The sequence below is a fragment of the Orbicella franksi genome, chromosome 6 (assembly GCF_964199315.1).
Source record: "Orbicella franksi chromosome 6, jaOrbFran1.1, whole genome shotgun sequence".
Lineage (NCBI taxonomy): Eukaryota > Metazoa > Cnidaria > Anthozoa > Scleractinia > Merulinidae > Orbicella > Orbicella franksi.
Window position 1 is genome coordinate 13328165 of NC_138150.1, and position 23491 is coordinate 13351655.

A 23491-nucleotide genomic window follows, 5' to 3' on the forward strand; every position below is an offset into this window, starting at 1 on the left:
GATAGCAGGATTTGTTGAATTCCGCCCGCTCACGAGCTGAGAAAAACATAATTATTTTTATTTTCCCAACTTTCAGTCGCCAAAGTAGGTTTTGTTTCTTTTATAGCTTGTTTTGAGATGCGGTACTTTGTCTGTTTGCATGTATCGGAAATCTGTCGTCGTATCCTTCGTAATTTCGTATTTAGGCTTATGCTTAATTGCACGTCTGTTTACATTTATTACAGCTTCCTAATTTCGTGTCGGCTTTGAAATGTTGATTGCAGTTTTATTGATTATTGATAGCTTTGTTTCATTATTCCATCAGGTGTCCAAAGCGGGAGTTATTTTGCTCACGCAAGCCAACATATCAAGATTCAGCTTATGTTTAGTGCAGGTTGCACAGAGGCTGGTACACTTTCAATGAAGCAACTTACAAATTTTCTGAGAAAAATTTAATCTTAACTTCTCCTAAATTATCTTAATTCCACAAAAAGGTATAAAACCTACCGCAACGTCCGTTTTGGCGCCAGAAAAACAGTTTCTATAGGATATCATAACGTAGTGTGTTATAATCGGATTTCCAGTTCCAGTCAGTTCCAAGAAGCTGGCTTAAGGCTGTACAAGCTCATTCTAGCTCTCAACTAAATCTGGGGCTCGAGTTTTAAGAGGCTGAAGGTCTCGCGCTCGCACTCAAAGCGCTTTAAAGTCTCGGTCTCGCAATCTAAAAAGTCAAAATGTCTCGGGCTCGCAAAGAAAAACGCTTGTCTCGCCGTCTCGCAAAGTCTCGCATTTACCATTCGCTAAAAAACGAGACTGCGAGACCCGTGAAATTCGACTAAAATTTTACGAGACCCAAAGTTTTTGAAGGACCATTCGCCACCCTTAAAGCTCAGATTTAGCGACCTAAATGTTCGGCGAGGGTTGCTCCCTACAGCGAAAGCTAGGAGTCATTGTTATGAAGGTAGATCGTGGACAAAATGTTCCACTCGTCGTTTCGTTATGGCGTTTCATCGTTTCCGCACACCGATACTTGTAGTCGAGTCGTTGTTTTCCGAGTTCGACTCGTCGTTTTAAGAAGTCGACTTAACGGTTCGTGAGTTCGTCTCGTCATCTTGTCAGTTCGATTCGTCGACTGGCCTCTTCGACTCGTCGTTTTACGAGTCCGACTCATCACTGACCACCGATCGATTCGTCGTCGTTTGTCGTTTCGTTATGGCATTTCATCGTTTCGACTCGTTTACTCAGCGAGGCTATAATTCGACGTACATTACATAAATTGTTACTTGATTCCATGCACTTATACATGAAGTATTCATCTATAATTTGCTCTCTACCAACTGAAAATGGATTCTTTGAAGAGCTATCTACGCTACAGCATAGAATTCGTCTTCAAATCGCGTGAACGATCGTTTTCAGGAAAGCGGAAATGGGATTCGATATCTAGTAACACACCTTGTTCTTGGTGGTGATGACAACTCATTACAAAGACGGTTGTCAAGTTTACAGGGTGCAGGGGTCGTCCCAGCATAGATATTCCTATGCAACGTTTGGAACAATACCTTGAGAATAATCGTACTGCAAAACAAAGCTGTTTAATCTGTATTTTAAATATATTTATTGAAAAAGACTATTTTATTTCATGTGGAATAGTGCTCCATATATTAATTACTTTATTTCTTGTCGAGTAAACACATTTTGTCCTACCGTTAGCACTTTTATTTTAAGGGGTTTAATTTTTGCGGGTTTTGTGTATGGTACTTGATCCGCAAAAATACGTTCCAGCAGAAAAAAAAACCGCGAAATCAAACATAGGCGCTCAAGGCGTGCAAGAGTTATTTTTATGTGAATCAAAAGCCCCTGGAGGTACCAGCACTAACTGGACTCTTAACATCGAAGGTGTAGCTTACAAAACATTCTTTAGTTCGTATTGTGTAATCGTCGATTGTCCGGGTGAGGGTAGTTCTGAAAAGAACTGTTGTTGGTGACTGACGTTTCGACAACCTGAGCGGAAGTCATCTTCAGAGTCAAGTGAATAGTGTTTGCCAGTCGATGGTGTTACAAGTCTGGTCCGTTGAAAGTGATTGGTCAGTATTGGCTGATGATTTTTAACCGTGTATAAAGAAATGTTAAATAAAATAAATAAATAAATAAATAAATAACTAAATAAATAAATAAAATAAAGACTCGTGAAAGTTTATCATCGGTCATTGGTCGGTTTCGATCCGTCTATTGTTAGTCAAATCAGTCTGTTTGAGGTCCGTCTATATTGAAAGTCAAATTAAGTTTGTCTGTTAGAAGTCCGTTTGTCGGTTTCGTTTCCGTCATGGATAAGTCGTTTGTAAGGTGCCGGTAGTTGTTGACATGTTTAAGCGGCGTTTGTTCCAAGTTAGTGTACCAGCTTTCCAGAGTCAGTCAGTATACTGCAGGTTCTCGTTAAAACGCTTCTCAGTTGTATTGATCGATATCATTGTTTATTATATGGATGTATCTCACAAGGACTGGGAACTACCGAATTTACGAATTTGATTGGCTGAAATCGATATTGACCGCGGTCTAGATTTTCCCATCTAGACCGGCATCTAGACCGGTTTCATTTTGCGTTGATAAAGCAGCAAACTTAAATACAAAAATGTTCACCATTTCTTTTATTTCTTCTCGATCTTTTATGGAAGTGCCAAAAAGCCTGATGACAAAGTAAAGAGGACGAGCAAATTTCGGCAGGTTTAAGTTAAGCTCATCGCCTTTCGCAAGCAAAATGTCAGCAAACCAGTTGCATTAAAAGAATTAAAGTTTTCTTCTTTGCCATATAATAAACATCTTGTTAACCGAGCTAAGTCGGTCTGTATGGGAGAATCTTGACCTCGGTCGTGTACAGACCTCACTGCGTTCGGTCTATACTCACGACCTCGGTCAAGATTCTCCCATACAGACTCCAGCTCGGTTAATAAGTGCTAAGTATTAATTTGAAGTGGTTTTATTGTTAACGGCAAAGGTGGCAACAGGATAAGAACGGGCTAATCTGTGACTCGACATGTCAGACGTGACTATCTGATAATTAGGTTACTTTTTGTTTATCCGTGAAATGGTAATAGCGTTTTGAAAAAACATTCACTCCTGGTTTGTATTGACCTTGCTAGTCAGCTAAGGATTTTGATGGGCTATCTTTAAAAGGAGGAACGGGGAATCGGGGAATCGGGGAATCGGGGAATCGGGGAATCGGGGAATCGGGGAATCGGGGAATCGGGGAATCGGGGAATCGGGGAATCGGGGAATCGGGGAATCGGGGAATCGGGGAATCGATGAATGAAATGAGAAACGGTAAAAGGAGGAACGGGGAACGGGGAACGGGGAACGGGGAAGGGGAGTCTTTAAAATGGGGAATCTTTAAAACGGGGATTCTTTAAAAGCGGGAATCTCTAAAATGGGGAATCTTTAAAAGCAGGAATCTTTAAAAACGGGGAATCTTTAAAAGCGGGAATCTTTAAAACGGGGAATCTTTTTTAAGCGGGAATCTCTAAAAGCGGGTGATTTCTTGACAACCACTGTTTCGACTTTCCGGGTCGAATCGTCGTCCTTGTTCCTGGTTTTTGTGATAAAAACGGCTCCAAACGACCCTATCACATCTTGTTCGCCGAGATCATTCCACTTAAACTGCGGAAGACCTTCAAAGCGACCGATTCTTTCTTCTTTAAAGTGAATGCAACGGGCACTTTGAAATTGTCTTCGCATGGCGTAGAAAGAGTGATTATACGCGAAATTCCCGCCAAAATCTCAAACGACCGACAGATGAGAGTTTCTAAGTCAGATAGCCTATAGTATTGTCATGGAATAGTAAATTCTCCTCAACTCTTAACTTAAAAAGTAAGCTAATACAAATTACGTCACAGAACACCGCCGCCACATCGTTCGGGCATCTAATTACTGTATTGCTGGTTTCAGTGCCACGTCATTCAAAATAGATCAAAATAAAACTCAAAACAGTTCGATAGATTAAGTCCAGAATCTCGAAAAGAAAGGTAAATACGCAAAGACTCTCGTCAAGAGTCAGGACAACGTATTATTGAATTTGAAATGAACGAAAATCATCGTTAAAACATTTTCTTAATATTTTTTATTTTCTAAACATCCCAAAGTATATCAGGATATTTGTGGAAAGGCCTAGATTAGGCTGAAGGCGGGAGATGACTGATATTTCAGGCTAGCTTCCGCCTAACTTGATGCTTCGACAGTGACATCGACTGCACAGTCCTTACTTAATAGTCCTTAATGGAATGGTTATTGGTGCCATTTTCATCGATCTTACAAAGGCTTTTGATACAATCAACCACTCCATACTATTGTATAAGTTGAACAGTGTTGATGGATTGCATTACTCTGTAGCCTAGAAATGGTTGCAGTCATATCTCTCCAACCGAAGTCAGGTTACAGTCTGCAACAAAAGTAAATCGGATCAAGCAATCGTACCAATTGGAGTACCACAAGGCTCAATCTTCCTTCCACTGCTGTTTACTGTGTATATCACTGACTTACCAGACCTACTGGAACACTGTGCTGAACTATGTTAAACAATGAGAGACCGTTGCTCGTTTTCGTAAATGCTTTAGCGCTATAGCGGAAATTAAAGGGTGTACTTGTAACTCCTGCTTGTAAATCTCTCTTTAAGGTTACAGTACACCTTCAGGGGTGCCTCGCGTGCAAGCGATGTAGCGCGTGCAGTTTAAGACTGATGTTGATACCTAAACCCCTATATCAAATTAAATCTTATAAAGCTGGCTATCAACTTATACCAAGAATTTTGAAATAAATTGAATTGTCGAATTTTTCACGACCACTCAATACGAGCGCCCGAATCACCATTCGAAAGCTACAAGTCAAAGCGAATTTCGTTTTTCGCCAATCTAATTTTTTCCTCGGTTTCAGGGCCCAAAGCGCTTAAAAAACGTGTCTGCGTTCTGGCATATTCAATTGCAGTAAAAAGTTTCAGAACATTTTCGAAATAGCATTAAAAAAATGTGGAGTGATCGTACAAAAATCACTCTCGAAGAAAAAGTATTTCGAAATTAACAATTCCCAGACATACTTTTGTAGGCTATATGTTAAACTAGCTGCTCTCCAAATTTGAGGGCAATTGAACAAATTCCCTTTGAGTTATAACTCTTTAAAGTGTCTGCTTCAAGTGAAAAAATTTATTCCAGAAAACAGCGCCAAGAAAAATCTTCTGCTTCGCAAACAAACTCCGCCCACAAACGCCTTCAACTGGGTTCTCACATAACTGAGCCAATCAGTGCGTTAACCTCCTGGTGAAATTTACGCGCGAATCTCTAAACAGCCCTTGTGTTTCGCAATGCGCTCAAGGCGCCGAAGGCGGAGAGATAATTTTTCTGTAGCTCGGTTTTTCTTGAAGCTGGTCTGGCAAAATGGGGAAGACTAAAAAAGATACGAACGTGAGAGTGGCTGAGCGAAGAAAACAAACAAAAGAAAGCGCGGGGAGCAAATGTGTGTGGTCAACTGTGCATGGATAATATTTCAAATGGTCTCAATGAGTCCGAAGATTCGTCGATATCGGACTCATCAGAAGAGTCTCTATCAACATCCCTGTTATTGCTGTCAAGTTCCGAAATTTTTACAGATCCTTTCTTTTCTCTTACCACGAATATTTTGCCCGCCTTATACGATAGCTATAGCTTCATCTGCGTGGCGAACTTTCGCTTCTTCACTCATTGGTGTATTTTCATTCGTTCTTCGCTGTTTTCGCTTTTTCGCACTGGTCCATGCTTTTTAACGTGGTTATGTTTGCTTATAACTTAATAGAGTTACACCTATAAATACCAAAAAATGCTGGGTAGTCAGAACAACAATGCTGATCAACTGAGTAGTCAATTCGTGACATCCATACAGGTAATTCCCGGGAAAATCGTCTCGGTTGATTGCATACGCGCCATAGGGCTGTCAATCAAGACGTAAACTTTCACTTCCGGCGAAAACGTAAAACCGCCATTTCTTCGCCAATATTTAGTCTTTTGCAAATTTTTTTTTTCAGAAATTAGAGATAATTCTTCGACCACCCCTTTGACCCAAAAATCCAAATTTGAAGAAAATGCCGACCCGAAGGTATACTGTAACCTTAAGGATTAGTATTTAAAGTTTTTACTAGCATTTTAATAGCTCACTTTTGTAAGTAGTTCTTAGATCTTATTTATTTGTTGTCTAGCGTTTTTAACATGATCCTCTGGCTCGGAAGATTGTGCAAACACTTTCCACGTTTTTGACATAAAATAAATTATTACTTTTACTATTACTATTACTATTACCACCAGCAAATTGTACAGTATGTCTTTCTTTAAATGTGGGATACTGTTGCAACAGCTGATAGCGCTTTCTGTACTCTTCAATTCAACCTTTCTGGGTAGACGTCACAATAACCAATGGACCAATTCTCTTCGCCATCAAACTCGGCCGTGAAACAAACTGGCGGTGTTTTATGTGTGTGTGTGTGTTTTTTCGAGATTTCGTCGGGGCACAGAAAATCGAGGATTTATCCCAATCCATTTTTTTTTTCTCAGAAGTATTTCAACTAACAAGTAATTGAAAAACAACTAACTGAAAAACCGCACAGACCTAAATCTTGGCGAGATTGTTTCTATGTCAATCATCTATCATATCCCAGATTCTCGACTTAATTTACTGAATGGTAACGATTTTTATCTTTGATGGCGTGACAGTGTAAACCAGTCATCCTTTAAGTCTTTTTACACGACCCCTCGGTTAAGGGTAGTCCAGTCCCTGAGCGAGGGCCTCAATGAGGTTGACTGTCAAATGGCCAGAAAATTAACCGTCGATCGTCAAAAACGCAACATTTTTACCGTCAACCGTCAAATGAACAAGCCAATAATAGTCGTCAAATGTCTCGTATATCCTTACTTAGCGGGTAAGTAAATACAAATAAATACAAATAGTTTTTCATCGTGAATTACGCGCTCTGCAGATAGCGGCTAACGAGAACCTTTTTGCCGTTAGTTTTAGCAGACAAAGGCTAGGTTAAGCTTTTTCGGAAGTCAATCTGGTGTTCCTGCTTGTTATTAGGCTGATTTAGCAACAGGACGGGAACGTCAGATGACGACTGCAGGGCGCGCGGAATAACCTGGATTCTGCTCTAATTTGACCATATTTGGGTATTTGCCCTACCATATTGGGTATTATTTACCATATTTGGCAAATATTTACCATATTTGGGTATTTCCGAAAGTTCTGCCATATTTGGCTTTTCCCTTCAGAGCAGAAAAACGTAATAAGCATGTGCGAGTTGTAGTCGCGCGCCAGGCTCTAAGTTTGAAAAAATGGCGGGAATTTCGTCGATCTTTTGAATAAAAAAAAAATACTTTCCCAGTTTCTCTCGCTAAGTAGCAGCATTTTAAGGTCACTAACGGAAAGCTTGTGTAAGGTTTTCGTGGGGAATCGATTTTTTTTCAGACAAAATTAACCTCGCGGTATACAAGAAATTTCGGTGCGAACACACATTCTTTCCACAAACACTCTTTACATATTGTATTCATAAGCAGCCCACTAAATATATAAGCAAGAGCGCCTCACAACAGGCAGGGGAGCCTTGTCCTTTAACAGTGAAATGCCGAAAAAAAAATAATGCTTGCCCATGTATAAACAAATCAACCGAGTGACATCCTCGCGTACCTTATTAGAGTCCGCCGCTCTTTCCAACCAATACAGCCCGCATTATTACCTGAGCCCGCAAGTAGGGCTAGGGATGCGCAGAAAGCTGCGCAGTACGTTTATCCGCTATGAAGGTTTTCCCATGATTTGGAGGGGAGATGGGGAATGGCGGTGTTCTGAGCAAGCGAATGTAAGTTATTTGGACTCTCGTTCAACTTTTACATAGCGCGGGGACTGGACTAGGTTAAAAGCTGACCTCGTTCCCGAGGTTTTAGCATCAAAGGAATTCTGTCGACATTATAGCTGGCAAAATACCACCTAGAATAACTGAAGAATCTAGTTCAGCTCAGAGAGTAGATTTACTAGGTGACAAAGTACTGTAAGCCCACACACAAATGTACTGCCGACAGTTTATCGTTAAGTCGTAGTCGTTGTTATTCTTAACTTCAAACTAACTGCAGTATTAACCTAACTGCTCAACAGGTGGAAAAGCTATTTGGTTCTATCAATGGGTGAGTGAAAAAATCTCGGCATTGTAATAATAAAAATAATTTTAAAATTTTTGTAGCGCCATTGTCAATCGAATGTTTGGAAATCGAACTCAATTGGTGGATTGAATTCGATTGTGTTTCGTCTATTGAACGAAATCGAACACAATACAATAGATTGCGTTCGATTGCATGTGTTTGCTTGAACAAAGATCATGTGATGTGGTCTCAAAAACACGTGTTATACAGGTACCGAAGTAGCTCGAGCCTCGAAAAACTTGTTATTGATTCTCAACACCAGTTTTAAGGTCCATTTAAACTGGCGATTTTTGCCGCGCAACTAAATGCAATTTTTGTCACGCCAAAATTGTAAATTCGAAATCGCGGTGTAAACCAGCTGCGATTTCAATGCGATTTTTGGACGATTTATCGCCGCGACTAGCCATGATTGTAATGCAACCTACGAAACACAGTAACTTTGAGCAGCAGTTTCGATACAGAGCAGGGCATATGTTGTTGTTACAAAATGGCGTCGCGATAAGCGAGTCTTCCCTCGGTTTTCACTCTTTTTTACTTTTGTGAACTACTTAGTAAAGTACCACATGGATGTAAAGGAAGACGTTGCTGCTGCTTGTTTGTGCATTGCCATTACAGTCGTCAGTGCTTAACGAAGACATACCAGCAAGGGCATTTTGAACTTATCTCAGTAAGAAGTTCTTCTCGTATGTCCACGACCGGTTTCTAGTTCATTTTTCGTCTTACCGTACATCCTCGAATTAGCGCCCGGGACACTTATTTCAAATTTAGGAGACGACGGGGGGCGCTTACTCGAGGGGGGGGGGAGGCGTTTGTTTAATACTTCCCAAATTGTGGCCTGACATGATCATTTTTTAAATACATCATTTGCGCGTAAACAACAATATAAGCTGTTTATCGACATAAAAAGCTGATCCTAAAGTTGAAATCGCGGAACCATTAGTGCTTGTATTTTGCACTAGCCTCATGTTCGATGCTAAAAAAATATGTGTCACAGCAGACTTTAATGCCGGCAGGCTGGCTCCAAAATTACCTTAACACTATACAGACACCAAATACATTCGAAAACGGATATGTCATGCGCTATAATCTAAGAATATTGACAAGAATATTTTCAGCCTACAATCGGCAGAAAAATAAAGATTTTCAGCCCCGGCCGGAAAAACAATATTCTTTAGAAAAAAGAGTGCAGGTGCAGCATGTTGCAGAAAGCATTGTCCATTAGCTGCTGTGCTTTAGTGTAGATATTATTCAGGATCTTTTCTTAAAATAATTTGTATAACGTCATTTGCTGACCACACCATCAGCAAGACCACAAAACCGCGTCCGTTATTTTGATCGTGTCTGCCCAAAGCTCAAGCTGTGAACATTGATCATCTTGCGTAATCGCGGCCCGGAAATGGCGCTCATTGTATCGGAATATCTACGATAGGTTTTGGGAGGTAGCAATACTTCCTGTTCCCGGCAATAAGAAAGCTAGAAAGAGAAAACTCGCTAAAAAAGCTTCAAATCAGCAGAAACAATGAACAGGCAACAATCAATACACTGTGGAAGAAAGAAAAGGCATTTTTAGTAAGAGCTTTCTAGGATTTTTCCCTTCTTCATATTCCATATTCCCATAGAGAGTCTTGTAATTTTGCCATAACCGCGACCAACGCTTACAGCTTGAACTTGATTCGCCTGAGGTCTGCCCCACCCATGTTACCTTTATACCCAGTTACACTAAGTTTTCAACAATTTAGTGTTATGGTTGCAACCAAATACTTTCTAATCCCACCTAGTTTGGCACTGTGTAACTCTTTTCGGTTTAAAATGAGCTTAAAATGGTTTAGTTTGAATATCTATTGAATACAGTAAACACCCGCATATAAGAACGCATGATTTCGGGGTTCAGGCTGATCTAGTTCTTATTTATCGGGTGCTTAGTGAGAAATCAGCCTGAAGATGTTCTTAATATGTTCTTAAACTTTGTTTCAGAAATACTACACATAACATGTTATTAGAGGTTTAGTTAGCATATTTTATTATAGAGCGGTTTTCATTTGAGTGTCGAAAAGTAATTGGTTTTGCACTTTCCACGCCACACGATTGGCTTAAAAAGCTCGCGCCACTTTTTCATCCAATCAGAGGTACAACAAAAACCAATTGTGACGTGTTCGCATGCATTTTTCCGCTCTTCACGTCAGCTACAAGTAATTACTTCGAATTTTGATTGGTTCCACTGTATTGTTTGTGCCCTTTGTGATTGGCTAGAGTGATTACTTTGGTTTTGGTTTTACGACACTCAATTGAAAACCACTCTAACTAAATAAGCAAGTAAGTAAACAAATCAGTAAATCAATCAATAAAGGAAAAATCTGTCAACTAGTAAGTTACTTAACATTAACGAGTAGAAATGTAACATTAGTTTCAACATTTTTCAACATTTCTTACAGTCATGCTAACTCAACCGGGGCCATCATTGTCTAGCAGCAACCATAGTTCCATTGCTTTCTTATTCCGATACCCTCTCCCAAATTATATAAAAACATGTTTTATTTATCAGGCTGAACTGGTTCTTATATCTATATGGATGGTGCTTTATGGGTTAAATTTCAGCCTGATGTTCTTAATCCATTTGTTCTCATATGGGGGTGTTAACTGTATTTCTTGTTAATTAATCACTAGAGCAATATTCCCTGGAGGCCATCGGCTATTACACCACACTAACTATACAAGAGTTGGAAAACAGATATTAGAGCTAGCCCGTAAGGTGAGATCGAAATATCACTATGTTTAGTGATTAAGCATCCCATTTGTTATTTCCGGGAACAGCTAAAACATTCACTTTGAATTCATAGTCTATTGCGTTACTTTAGCCATTTGTACGCGAAAGTATAAGTATGTGTAGTAGAAGCGAGATTTTTTTCATTTTCCTGAAGAATTTATTTTATTCTGGAAAAGTTAACAATCAGTGGCAAGCCAAGGTTTGTTGTTTATCGAAGAACGTCGCTCTTAAACTCAATCGAAACTCAACGTGAAACGGTTACCCGAAGGGCTAATGAGGGCATGCGCGGAAAATAGGGCAATCAAAGAGGAAACTGGCATCCAATGGAAGGGCACTAGATCATAGTCCCTTGATGAGAATTAAAATGGAACTTTGAATCGATTTTCGCATTGGGGAAAAGTTAATTATTGTCGATAATTTTGCAGGTGTACTAACACATTTAAAAGACTTAAAACAACTTGGGCAGAAAGGAAAACGTAACATTTGATCACGTCGGTATCGCAATGAGAACCAGATCAAGGGCTTTCTACTTGACAATGTTTATCAGTGTAGTGGCTTCACGGGCGCTTATTCTTCAGCTTTTAACAGGTTCAGTCCAGTTTGGTTGGTCTATGTGGCCGCTTGTCCACCACCCAGGTCATTGTCTAATGGTCATTCAAAAACTTGTTAGTGACCAGCAATATAATTCCAGCCAAGCGTGAGGGCTGTACCACTGTACTAGGAAAATATTACCCGAGGTCGTTCTGGAACGGACCATACCAGAACGACTAGTGAGAATTAAACGAAATTGAGCCTACTTTGATTTTAAATTTTAAGAAATAATAGTTAATAATCCAAACATTCATAATCCAAAGTTTTACGTCATCTAGTCCCCTTAGTCTCATGGGGACATAGACCGTCCACTGTTGCTTTCGACTTCTGTCGGTCTTGAGCTGCTCTTTTGGCCTAGCACCAAAGTTTTACGTGCGAATGATTTAATATATGGCTCTCGTGAACGTTTTACTATTCGTTGTTTGCCAGCTAGCCGAGTATTCACTTCGCCTACAATACAAGGGGGCATTACGGGAAAATCCGTCACCGAATATTGGCCAATCAAAACGCGTGCTGCAGCCTGAATTTCAGCCGTCTCGTCGAGTCGAACACGTTCGAAAAGACTTTGTGGGAGAGTGCTACACGAGGAGCCCGCTGAATTTCAGGCTAAAAAATACACTCTAGTCAAATGAAAACCTGATGCCTATTGACTGAGGTAGGTCGCGGGAATATTTTCCCATTCAGTCAATAGGCTCATGAGAGTCTAGTCTAAAGGAGGATCGGGGTGGGGGAGGGGGAGGGAGGGAAACACAATTTTTAAGCGAAACAGTAAGGGCCCACTTTTATTCTGTTGTAACCCTCTGCTTTGTTTGTAAATGTTCTGCAAATCTTCGCTTTCAGAACCTCTGGATTCGCAACTGTTTAAAAATTGTCTTTATTTATGTCAGGCGTTAAGCACGCCCTAAATTAATGGCTGAATTGTGTAAGACTGGACGGGATTTTCCAGACGAAAGAAGATTTGAATTGTCGATAGCCTTCACTTCAACTTATGCATTTATCTAAACTCTTTACAGGCTTATGATAATAACGACGTGTTTCCAATCTGGGGAGAATGTCTGGGCTTAGAGCTGGTCTCAATGCTGGTTGCTGGAAGAGATCTGCAAGTTGGACAACTTGACTCTGGATTTTTTACTAACGTTGATGCGAAAAACATCAGCCTGACGTTAAATCTGCTGACAGGTTAATGGCTTTTTTGCTTCTGAAACGCTAACTTTCAAAATCGGCACCGGCAATTAAGGTGGCCAACGACGGTTTCCAGTATTTTTCATCTTTTTGATGAAACACATTTTTTTCCCTTGATATCATAATAGTGAAATGAAACAAATGGCCAATTATCGGTGAACACGTTGTCATTTTCTTGACGCAAAAGGTCACAATCATAGCAACGGTATGCCAGTTAAAACACACTTCATTTTTAGTGCGAAGTACTATTGAGGTTAGAACATTGGGAAAGATACTTCGAGTAAGCGAAATGCTACGTCCTGATCGAAAACTTGGCCCTCAGACGTCAATATTTTCGTATGCTGGACACAACATGACGACATCCCGAAGACCGTAGCCCAATCTGTTTAACTTTTCATTGTTTAACTCCGTTAAATTCGTGTAGGGGTAGCTGGGGGCGTATAGGAACTCCCTTGCATGGTAGGCGAAGCAAGTGGCCCTTTGAAAATACTAAGTAATTTTTGCGATTCTGCGATCGTATGCGATCCATTGAGATCGTCTGTGATCATATGGAAATCAGACTCAATGCAACGAAAAAATCAAGGAAAAAAGCACCGGAAGTATGACACTGAGAACAAAATACTGACGTAACAAAAGTGAAAATCACAAACGAACAAAAAATACGAAAAATTTCACGTGTCAGCAGATGAGTGTGTTTTGTTGTTGCTGATCACTGTCTTCCTTTCACTTTTCCTGCTGCCTATGTGAAACTTCTCATAGCTTGGCGAAAGACTGCAATTGTTATCCCTATAATCGGTTGTCTTGCCACTGGAGACTCACGAATTCCGCAAGTATTACAGGTGAAGTAAAATTTCTTAGCGTCCTTCAGTACACAAAGTTCTATAATATAAAATACGCAGGTTTAAAACTTAGACTAAACATTTGAAAAGGACTTTCAAAAGGCTTTTACAACAAAAAAGTGGAGAAAAATACATTTACAAACAATGGGTTTCACCAGAGATAATGACACCCAGGATAAGAAAGAAAACTGTAAACGAACAAAAAATATTCCCCAATCTCACCAAATTGCGCTTCGGATCAATCACGCACATAAAAAATTTCTCGTGTCAGCCTGGCCGCCATTTTTTCACAATTCGGCGAAAGACAACTTTTGTTATCCGTCTATTCGGTTGTTCTGCCATTGAAGACATTAAACAATGGGTTTCACCAGAAATAATAACAAGCGAAGGCAAATTTCGAAAGGTTATTGACACCTATGATAAAATGCTGACCGGACAATAGGTGAAAACCCTCAACCAAGAAAAAAAATATTCAACGATAACGTACGTGAATAATTTCAAGTGTAGGCTAGCGAGTGAGTTTTGGTTTCGCTGTTTAACTTTTTACCCTCGACCTTTGTGGCTTCCAAATGATGCAACTTTTCATAGTTGACTCAGTGATCGTCATGATAGCTGCTCAACTTGCTCCAAGAAAAATCGGCTGCTTCAGTGATCAAGATTGAACCAGCGAACAAGTGAGAAAATGTTCCTATAAAAATCTCTCTGGCTTTAAAACCCCCACTGTGTTATATTAAATGTTGCTGGGGAAGTGGGGGAAAAATGTGAACGCTATATCGATCGATGAAAGGGACAGCTTAAGGGACTGCAAAATTAATGGTCCACCGGTCAGCAGATTAACTCGAATTAACTGGTCGGCGGATAAACGCCTAAAACTTTATGATACTGAACAGAGTGACTGGTCGAGTGGGATTTCATTCGTTAACGATACTTCTGTTTCGCATAATAGGCAAAATAATCGTAAACAATGGGGGTAACAGAACTCGTTTTTGAGTTATGAGCGCTTGAAGCCGAAATTAAGGGTGCTTTTAACAGGAAACAGTGTTGCCATGGAAAATCGGAAAGTCAAGAAAATGATCATACCCTTTTCACCAATGATTAGGCATTTGTTTGATTGCATGCAGTGTTAAAAAAAATGCTTGTATTGATTCGTGGAAAAGATCCTTGAAACTTTTTTCAGCTGTCTTAATTTGCTTTATCACTTTTTTGTTTTGCATAAACGAAGCATCTACCAAAGGCTTCCTCTAATATTCCGAAGATAATCCAAACCCATATCGAAGCCCTTAAAAGAGCCAATTTAGACTTCACAACACACTTAACGTTTTAGTTTAAAGAAATTCCCGAACACTCCCAAGGCCAAAAACACGAGCATTCACAGAGAAAGAAAACTGTCAACTAAAATATGACTGTTTAGAATAATGACCGTACACATATGTAGCTCCCTCATTCAAAAGAAGATTGACTGAAATTGAAATAGGATTTAATTTACAGCAAAAAAAGTCACTCTAATTTAATTCGTTGTTTTACACGTCAACTGGACTTGCACAAACAATGTGACTCAGAACAGAAGCTCGCACACACAGCAGAGTACATGTTCAAACGACAAACAGAGAAATGTTCTACACTTATTCTTTTCACAGATTACAAAACGACATCTCTGTGGAAATCTGCTCCAAGTCATGTGGTGAACTTCTTGCAGAACAAGAGAGTGGCATACAACAACCACTTAAAAGCCATCACCCCGCAGGTTAGTCATGACTTGTACTGCAATCTGTCACGCCAACGATTAGACAAAGCAATATAACTAGTAATAGTTATCACTAAAGCTGCCCCCGCTTTCTTTTATTTCTACTGATTGAAAACAATATTGAACATTACTGTATGACCTAAAACTTTAGATCTTTTTTTTTTGTGAACGTATATCACTCATAATGTTCCTATAACTTATCATGGTTGTTATCCAAACATTCAACTAAGTAAACTCAACCAACACTCTCTATTTAACTCATTCCATTCCAGACAGCCGCGAGTTTTCGTTTGAAAGGACACGAAGTATTTTCTGACAAAAAAAGGTTTCCTTCATGGGAACTAATATTTCTGTTACAAAAATTTCATTCAGTAGATCTTAAGAAAGTAAGGTTAAAAAATTATAGAGGAAAAAATTTATCATGATGTCAAGCCACTCTGCTGTTTGAATTTGATGATCAAACAAACCATTTTTCTTTTTATACGAGCAAACGTATCTCGAAAGCAGAACAGCAGTTGAGAAAATCATCTGGAACTTGCTGTCACGATTTTTTTTACTGAGACATCAACAGAATAGCCCGAGTATCAGGATTTTCTTACTCGCGGGGTAGGAGGAGGAAGCACCCGGTTCTCTGCAATTCCCCCTACCCCTACCCTCTTGCTAAGAAAGGCTTGATACTCAGGTTATTAACAGAAGTATCGCGTTACTGTCACCTCTATAAATGCAAATTAGAGTCAAGTTCTTTGTCCTCAACGAAAACGCTGCAAAACTATTACATTTACGTTTGGATTCCTGCCAAGTCACCCAGCTGTGATATGAGCTCTACGCCACGTAATATTACTCAACACAAATAAGCGATCCGAATAAACGACATGCCAAAGGTAGAACTGGCAATCGGAAGGGTATTTTAGTCACAATTGAACACGAGCGTAGCGACACTCGCCTCAAATATCGAGATTTACCGGTCCTTCAGAATTACTTACGATACCTTCCGAGTTGTTTTTATCCTAAAATCCATCTTCAGGATCTTTGAAATCGTTTTTAGTTTGTTCTAGATCAGAATCTCGGCCATTTCAAAGCGAATTTACTTCATCGCGGTAAAATCGTCATGCAGGCCATATTGTAATAGACCATTTTACAGCTGTCTGCTCAGTGACCTGGCCTTTGTATGTCAGTGAGACTAGAGTTGACCTTGTTTTGATACAGACCTCACTGCTTTTGTCATGTAAATGCACCTAGTTAGCAACAGAACAGCTTGTTTTACACAACAAAAGCAGTGGGGTCTGTATCAAAACAAGGTCAACTCTAGCCTCGCTGCCATACAAAGGCCAGGTCACTGAGCAGACAACTGTAAAATGGTCTACTGGTATATTAACCGGGACCACCGTGCGCGCCAAGTTTCTTCAAATCGGGATCGATTCCCATGCTACAGACAAATCGCCAGTCAAAGCATCAGTTGCAGGTTGGCGAAGTAGTTAAACTGCTGAAGCTCGCGGGTTCAAATCCTGGTGTGCGAACTTTCTTTTTTCTCCCGAGCTATAGTCTAACCTCCCGTAAGCGACCACCTAAAATGTCAAACCTGTCGCTTACGAGCCTTTTCCAGGCGTTCAGTTAGTTGAGGCGCAGCGCGCAAAAAAAATCCTCTCCCTGCGCTTTTTTATTTTTTCGCGCGCCGTTTTTCGCGCTGCGCCTCAACTAACTGAACGCCTGGAAGAGGCTAGTCGCTTACGCGAGCTTAGACCATACTGGGTCAAAATTTTTCCTCATTAGAGTATGGTAGCTGTAGAGGGTTTCTGTATTATACCACATTCAGTTAAGCTCGTCTCTTTTAAGACTGATAGAGTACAGTGTATGTGCATTTTTTCTTTGAAGTTTTCAATGATGTGAAAAGTCAATTTGGACTGACAAAAAAATCCGGTACTTCCCATTGAGAAATTTCGGTTTCCTGTACTTCCCAGAAATGAGATAATGTCACAACACCCTATTATCAATTTCCGCCCTATTATCGATCAAGTGGTCGATTATTAACGACCTAATAACCGAAAGTGAAGTCGTTACGGGAAAATCTCAAACTGAGGCCTTGCCGTATTGACCGAGCGATAATACGGTAGGCCCAGGCTTGAGATTTTCCCGTAACGACCGACCGATCGAGGTTATTAATAATGGTAATAGGACTGAGTAGAGTCCAATTCGGTCTGTAATCATACGATTAACAAAATCGGACGACCGCGAAGCGGGAGTCCGATTTGTTAATCACGAGTATGATTACAGACTGAATTGGACAACACGATGTCCTGTTACCAATTAATCAAAACTGACAAAATTCGAGAAACGAACAAACCATCGATTGAGCGCAGAACGATTAAACGTCGTTATGAATGCTGAAAGACACGGCAGTTTACTCAACAAAGTGCACCGCAACAGCGTTCGCAAAATTACGCGTACTGTCCAATTACAAGCATGACGCGTACACTGTCCAATTAATACTCAAATCGGGCTGCTGATAGCCAATCACGTTCGAGAATTTTGTTATAGTTTTGATTAAGTTGTTTATTATATGGCTTATGAATTAAAGAAAAGAAAAAAATTATTCGAGCGGAAGTCGTCAATTTACATCCGGCGATGCGCGCGTTTACCGATTCATTCATCGTCTCAAACCCAGGGCAAAACTACACAGTCAGTGAAGTTCACCACTGTATTACGTATTCCGTTAAAAGTACACATTACATTTATTTACGGGAAAAATGATTGTCCCAGCCTCAAAAAGGGTATTTTAGTATCGTGGTGCCACAACTTGATGGGGGAGTTTTTCCGACTTTTGTGGCGAAACGTCAACGCATATAGAAAAGACAGAAAGTGCTTCAAAATAGTCCAAAGAAATGGTCTTTCGGTGAGAGAAAATACTAATGCTTCAGAATACACTGCCCAAAATAACTCGATCTTCACATTCGCTTTCGACTACATATCTTCGCCTTCTTCATTCTGGGATTTATGGATGAACTTTTCAAGCCTTGTGAACGTCTAAAACTTCCTGCAGTTATCAGAAACACTGGTACCGACTGGTATCTGATGATCCTGGAAGCTGATCTACACTTGCTTGTGTTAAAGCGAGGGAATCTTCTGATGAGAACTTTGACGGAGTTCAATATTTCGGTAATTGTTGTGACTAAGATGATAACTTATAAGTTTCTTCGTGGTGTTCTGCTCAGGATGCATGACAGATCTGCCGATGGTGTTTTTGACTTAGCGATTTCAACAAACTTTGATTGTTTTTCACTAGTGCCCGCCAAGGTTACCGGCTGGTAAGTCAAAAACGACTTCTATATAAATTATATTAAGGAAAAATCTCCACACTTTTAGCTAATCGGAATTAAATTTACTTTCTCTTACTGCTTTTAATCGGCTTTCATCGTTTCAATGGGCTTGAATTTTCAGAGCCGGGCTCTTCCTAATTTGCATAATCCGTAATCGGCCCGTGGGCATTACTTAGCTCTTATTAACCGGGCTGGAGGTCCGTATGGGAGAATCTTGACCGAGGTCGTGAGTACAGACCGAACGCAGTGAGGTCTGTACACACGACCGAGGTCAAGATCCTCCCATACAGACCGACTTAGCTCGGTTAATAGGATGTTTATTATATGACAAAGAAGAAAACTTTAATTCGTTTAATGTAACTGGTTTGCTGACATTTTGCTTGCGAACGGCGATGACCTTAACATAAACCTGCCGAAATTTGCTCGTCCTCTTTACTTTGTTTTTGTCATCAGGCTTTTTGGCACTTCCATAAACGGGAAAATCTAGACCGCGGTCAATATCGATTTCAGCCAATCAAATTCGTGAATTCGGTAGTTCCTAGTCCTTGTGAGACATATAATAAGGCTCAGCGAACCAGTTACATTAAACGAATTAAAGTTCAGCTCAGCAAACCAGTTACATAATAAACATCTTATTACATAATAAACATCTTATTACATAATAAACATCTTATTAACCGAGCTAAGTCGGTCGTGAGTACAGACCTCACTGCGTTGAGTACAGACCTCACTTGATCGGCATCTAGACCGGTTTCATTTTGCGTTGAAAAAGTAGAAAACTAAAATACAAAAATGCTCACCATTTTCTTTTATTTTCTTCTCAATAATTTATGGAAGTGCCAAAAAGCCTGATGACAAAAAAAAAGTAAAGAGGACGAGCAAATTTCGGCAGGTTTAAGTTAAGCTCATCGCCGTTCGCAAGCAAAATGTCAGCAAACCAGTAACATTAAACGAATTAAAGTTTTCTTCTTTGCCATACAATAAACATCTTATTAACCGAGCTAAGTCGTTCTGTATGGGAGAATCTTGACCTCGGTCGTGTGTACAGACCGAACGCAGTGAGGTCTGTACTCACGACCTCGGTCAAGATTCTCCCATACAGACTTCCAGCTCGGTTAATAAGAGCTAAATCTTGACCTCGGTTAAGATTCTCCCATACAGACCTCCTGCTCGGTTAATAAGAGCTAAATAATGACCGCTCAGATCTCTCTCTTAGCCAATCAGAGCGCGCGTTATATCGGCCACAAGCCAAAGCCATATAATAAGGCATAGATTACGGGAGGTTAGAAACAAATGAAAATTTCAGACTTTTAGCTCTCAAAGTGGTCGCGGTCGCTTACGAGAGGTGGTCGCTTAGAAGAGGTTCCCAATATAGTGATTCGACTTGGAAACTTTTGGTATTTCGGAAAACTGGTCTGTAGCTAGTATTTAATTATACTAGTAATAGTTGACACTACAGCTGCCCCCCCGGTGCGATTACTTTATTTTCTCATGTATGATTCTCTTGTTATTGATTTCTTAGTTTTGTTAGTGTTTTTAGCTTCCTCAAGTATGGTTATTTCGTCACCTACGTAGGTGAGAAAACATGACCGATAGCCTAAGGGACGGACCATTAGAAAAGTGATGGGGGGGGGGGGGGGTGGGACTTTTTCAGCTTGCAGGAATTTTTTTTTCACGTCCACTGCCTCTGCAAGATTTTTTTCGTGGTCAAGTCCCCTGCACGAATTGTTTTTTTTTTTTTTGGGGGGGGGGGGGGGGTCGCTGGATATTCTACTGTCGCCACAATCTGATTGCCTGGAACAGGCTTCAAACAAATACTTTTATACTTTTCACACAGTCGTTTTGCTTTACTGTCAAAATTATACTCTGGAGGAAACAAAACCGAGTATCAGACACATTTATAAGCGGCTATTTTGCTTAACTGATGGGGTTGGGTTGTTTGATGTCCAGGGAATTAAAAATCTTATTTATTCCTTCCACTTTTCATGAAATTCATTCTTGGCATGAAGTGAATCAAGGTTTTAGCTAGGATTCTGTGAGTGGCCGTCCAGTAACCATGATATGGGGCCAAATGGCCTATTCTGCTACTGCTAGGGGGGTCTGGGGGTAGGCCCCCCCAGAAAATTTTGCAAAATTGAAGCGTTTTTGGTGCGTTTTCCACGATTTTCAGCCGATAAATTTAATGTATCGATTAGACTTGAATGATAATGCGTCGTTTACTCTGTCAAAAACCTAAAGTAGACTGAAACAGCCCATACTAAACGCATCAGTTGTGTTAACAACTCCCTGATTGTCTTTTACGACGTTTGTCCAACGTTGATCTTAGCGGCCATCTTAAGTGAAGGGTTACGGTTCGCCATGGGTGTGCATATCTGTGTCCACAATCGTCATTTATACATGTTAGTCGTGAAGTCACTCCTACATATATGTTGAGGCTTTTAAAACACGGTATGTGCTTTCTTAATTGCAAACGAATCAAGCAGGATGGCTGTTTATAGCACTTGTTTTTTTTTTTATCACTTTTTAGCCATGGTTTGGGTTTTGGTAGGGGTTTTTCTGCAAGGATGTTTGGCTAGCAGTGTCCATGATGATGTTGCTGCACACAAAATGTATCAGCCTTGAAAGGGAAAAATGTCCGTTTTCCTAATTGTAGAGAAAACTAGGTGAATGGGGATTACACCAGGACCAAGAAATTAAAACCGCAGAATAAAGTGGCTGCCAAGGTACCCTTCTGGCGAGTATAATTTGTAAGCCCGAGAGGGCAATTCACTCTGCAGGAATTTTTTTTCTTCACTTTCACTTTGCACGATTTTTTTTTCAGTCACCCTCCTTTGCATGATTTTTTCTTTGGTTTCCCCCTCCCCAATCACTGTTCTAATGGTCCGTCCCTAAGCATACCGTTCATGTTTTAAATATTATCGCCTAGGTGACAAAAAGAACTCCTTGCCCACGTCAAAAAGATCACTCTTCCATACTTCAAACAGTTTGCTCCCTCGGCCTTATTTATAGTTACACCGTGACTCACTTTCTTCTTTTTTACGTGATATAAACGGTATAAATTGGTAACCGACAATGTTGAGCCGCCTAAGCAAACCAAAAAGGTATGTTTTGGATTAAAGCCATAAGCTTAAACATATAAACCTTACTAAGGAGTTGCGATTGATAACTTTACTCGGTTACGATCGATATGAGCTGCCAAAGCTTGGTTTTGAACTAAGTCTTCCAGTCGATGAAAGAGATTGTATCAAATTTTTTCACGGCTTTCGTTTGGTCCTTACTCTTCAATAAAACATTGGCAATTGTGCTTCAAATTACCCCCAACTCTGTTCGGCTTTCATGTGTTCTCCGTTCGCAGCGTTTCGCCAAATGCCGCAACCTCGTTGCAGCGGAGTATGTCAATCTTCTTTGTGGACGTTAACCAGTGAAATCAATTATCATTAAATCAGTTACCCGTCACCTACGTGGCCAACTCGAGAATTTTTTTGGTAGTACACACTGTATATTCATACTGTAAGTACTATTTATACTCTAACTATTATACGTGCGGACTTCAACGATGCCTCCTCGGGTTTTGACCTCTGAGCAAAACCCTGCGAGGGCAATTATACGCCCGGACTTCAATGATGCCTCCTCGGGTTTTGGGGCCAAAATTCGCGGAAGAAAAACACTTTTAAACGTGAAACCCTGGCACGTGATTTTTGGCAACCCTTCTGTCAAAGGCCGTCAAAGCTATCAGTGCATCGAATTACACACACACCTTTGTTCAACACCAGAAGCATATCAACTAGTAGGTGATATGCTTCTGTCAATACCTAATAGTCGGCTTTAGCACTTGTTTGACTCAGTGCATCGCTTTGGCTGCCATTTCAAAAAACTTATAGCCAGGCGTTCAGTCATGCAGGCTCCTCGCACCAAACTTCTTTCTCCTTTATTTCGCTCCGCAGTCTTTTTCGGGCTGCGCCTTAACTAACTGCCAGTGAACGCCTGAAAGAGAAAAACAGGCCAACGATCCGCAAACTATTACAAGCCAATTAAAATGTCAACCACTGAGTTGAGTAGTAACATTTATCTCATCCGTCGACTCGTACTTCGCTTCCATTGTTTATACCTTGCATATTGCAATTTCTCAGACAGAACGATACACTAGGTGATTTTGTACACTGTTCGTGACATGATAGACAATCGTTCATTTTGTTTCCGCCATTAAGAAAAACTGTAAACGAAACTTATCTTTTCGAATAAAATCTCGCCGAACAAGCAAGACAAATATTGCGGACGGACTAGCCTTTACGTAGGTTTGGTATTAGGAAACACGAAACGGACCGTGGACTTGCTGCTCGCCAATTGGGCAGAATAATACAAAGGATTGTTCCGTCCCAATCAGCATTCATAGGGCTGTTTGGAAATGGCACGGAAAGACTCCGTCCTCACGGGCTTCTCGCTTTATCCCCTGCCGATTTCTCCCCGCCGTTTTGAGTTTCCCTTAGCCTGCGTAGCAAGCGTTTCCGTGGGGTTTGGAAGCAAAGAAAGACCAAGGAACGGGATTTTTGGTGTTTTGTCTGCGCGGAAAATGGGGCGAGAGCCAAAAAAAAGAGAGAGGGGGCTCCATTTTTCGCGCTGTAATTCTTTGCTCCCGAACCCCACAGAAACGCTTGCTACGCAGGCTAACTTTCCCTTGACTTACCGCCCCCGGGTCCCGTCCTGGGTCTCCAAGGATGTTCAAAGGTAATACCATAACAACTTACGGGCGCACTCTTGTTCCAGGTTTTTCTCAGAAGGGCTGTTTAACGGGTCAATTTGTTTTTAGCGTTCCGAAAAATTCCTTGCCAGGTTTAGTTTCACCGGTATTCGTTCCACTGAATGTTACATGCATGAATCTAACA

At 40.5% G+C, this 23491-nt stretch overlaps 2 protein-coding genes across 2 annotated transcripts in view; one reads left to right on the top strand and one right to left on the bottom strand.

Moving 5' to 3' along the window:
• LOC145489641 (eukaryotic translation initiation factor 3 subunit D-like) overlaps positions 1-23491 on the bottom strand; it is a 333976-nt gene that overhangs the window by 128170 nt on the left and 182315 nt on the right. The gene's annotated exons all lie outside the window — the stretch shown is intronic.
• The window catches only part of LOC145489714 (gamma-glutamyl hydrolase-like), a 34767-nt gene that overhangs the window by 6747 nt on the left and 4529 nt on the right, over positions 1-23491 (top strand). The window contains exons 3-6 of the mRNA XM_081468748.1: positions 8109-8159; positions 10839-10923; positions 12543-12708; positions 15188-15294. Of these exons, the coding sequence (XP_081324874.1) occupies positions 8109-8159; positions 10839-10923; positions 12543-12708; positions 15188-15294 (409 nt within the window). The remainder of the gene's footprint in view (positions 1-8108; positions 8160-10838; positions 10924-12542; positions 12709-15187; positions 15295-23491) is intronic.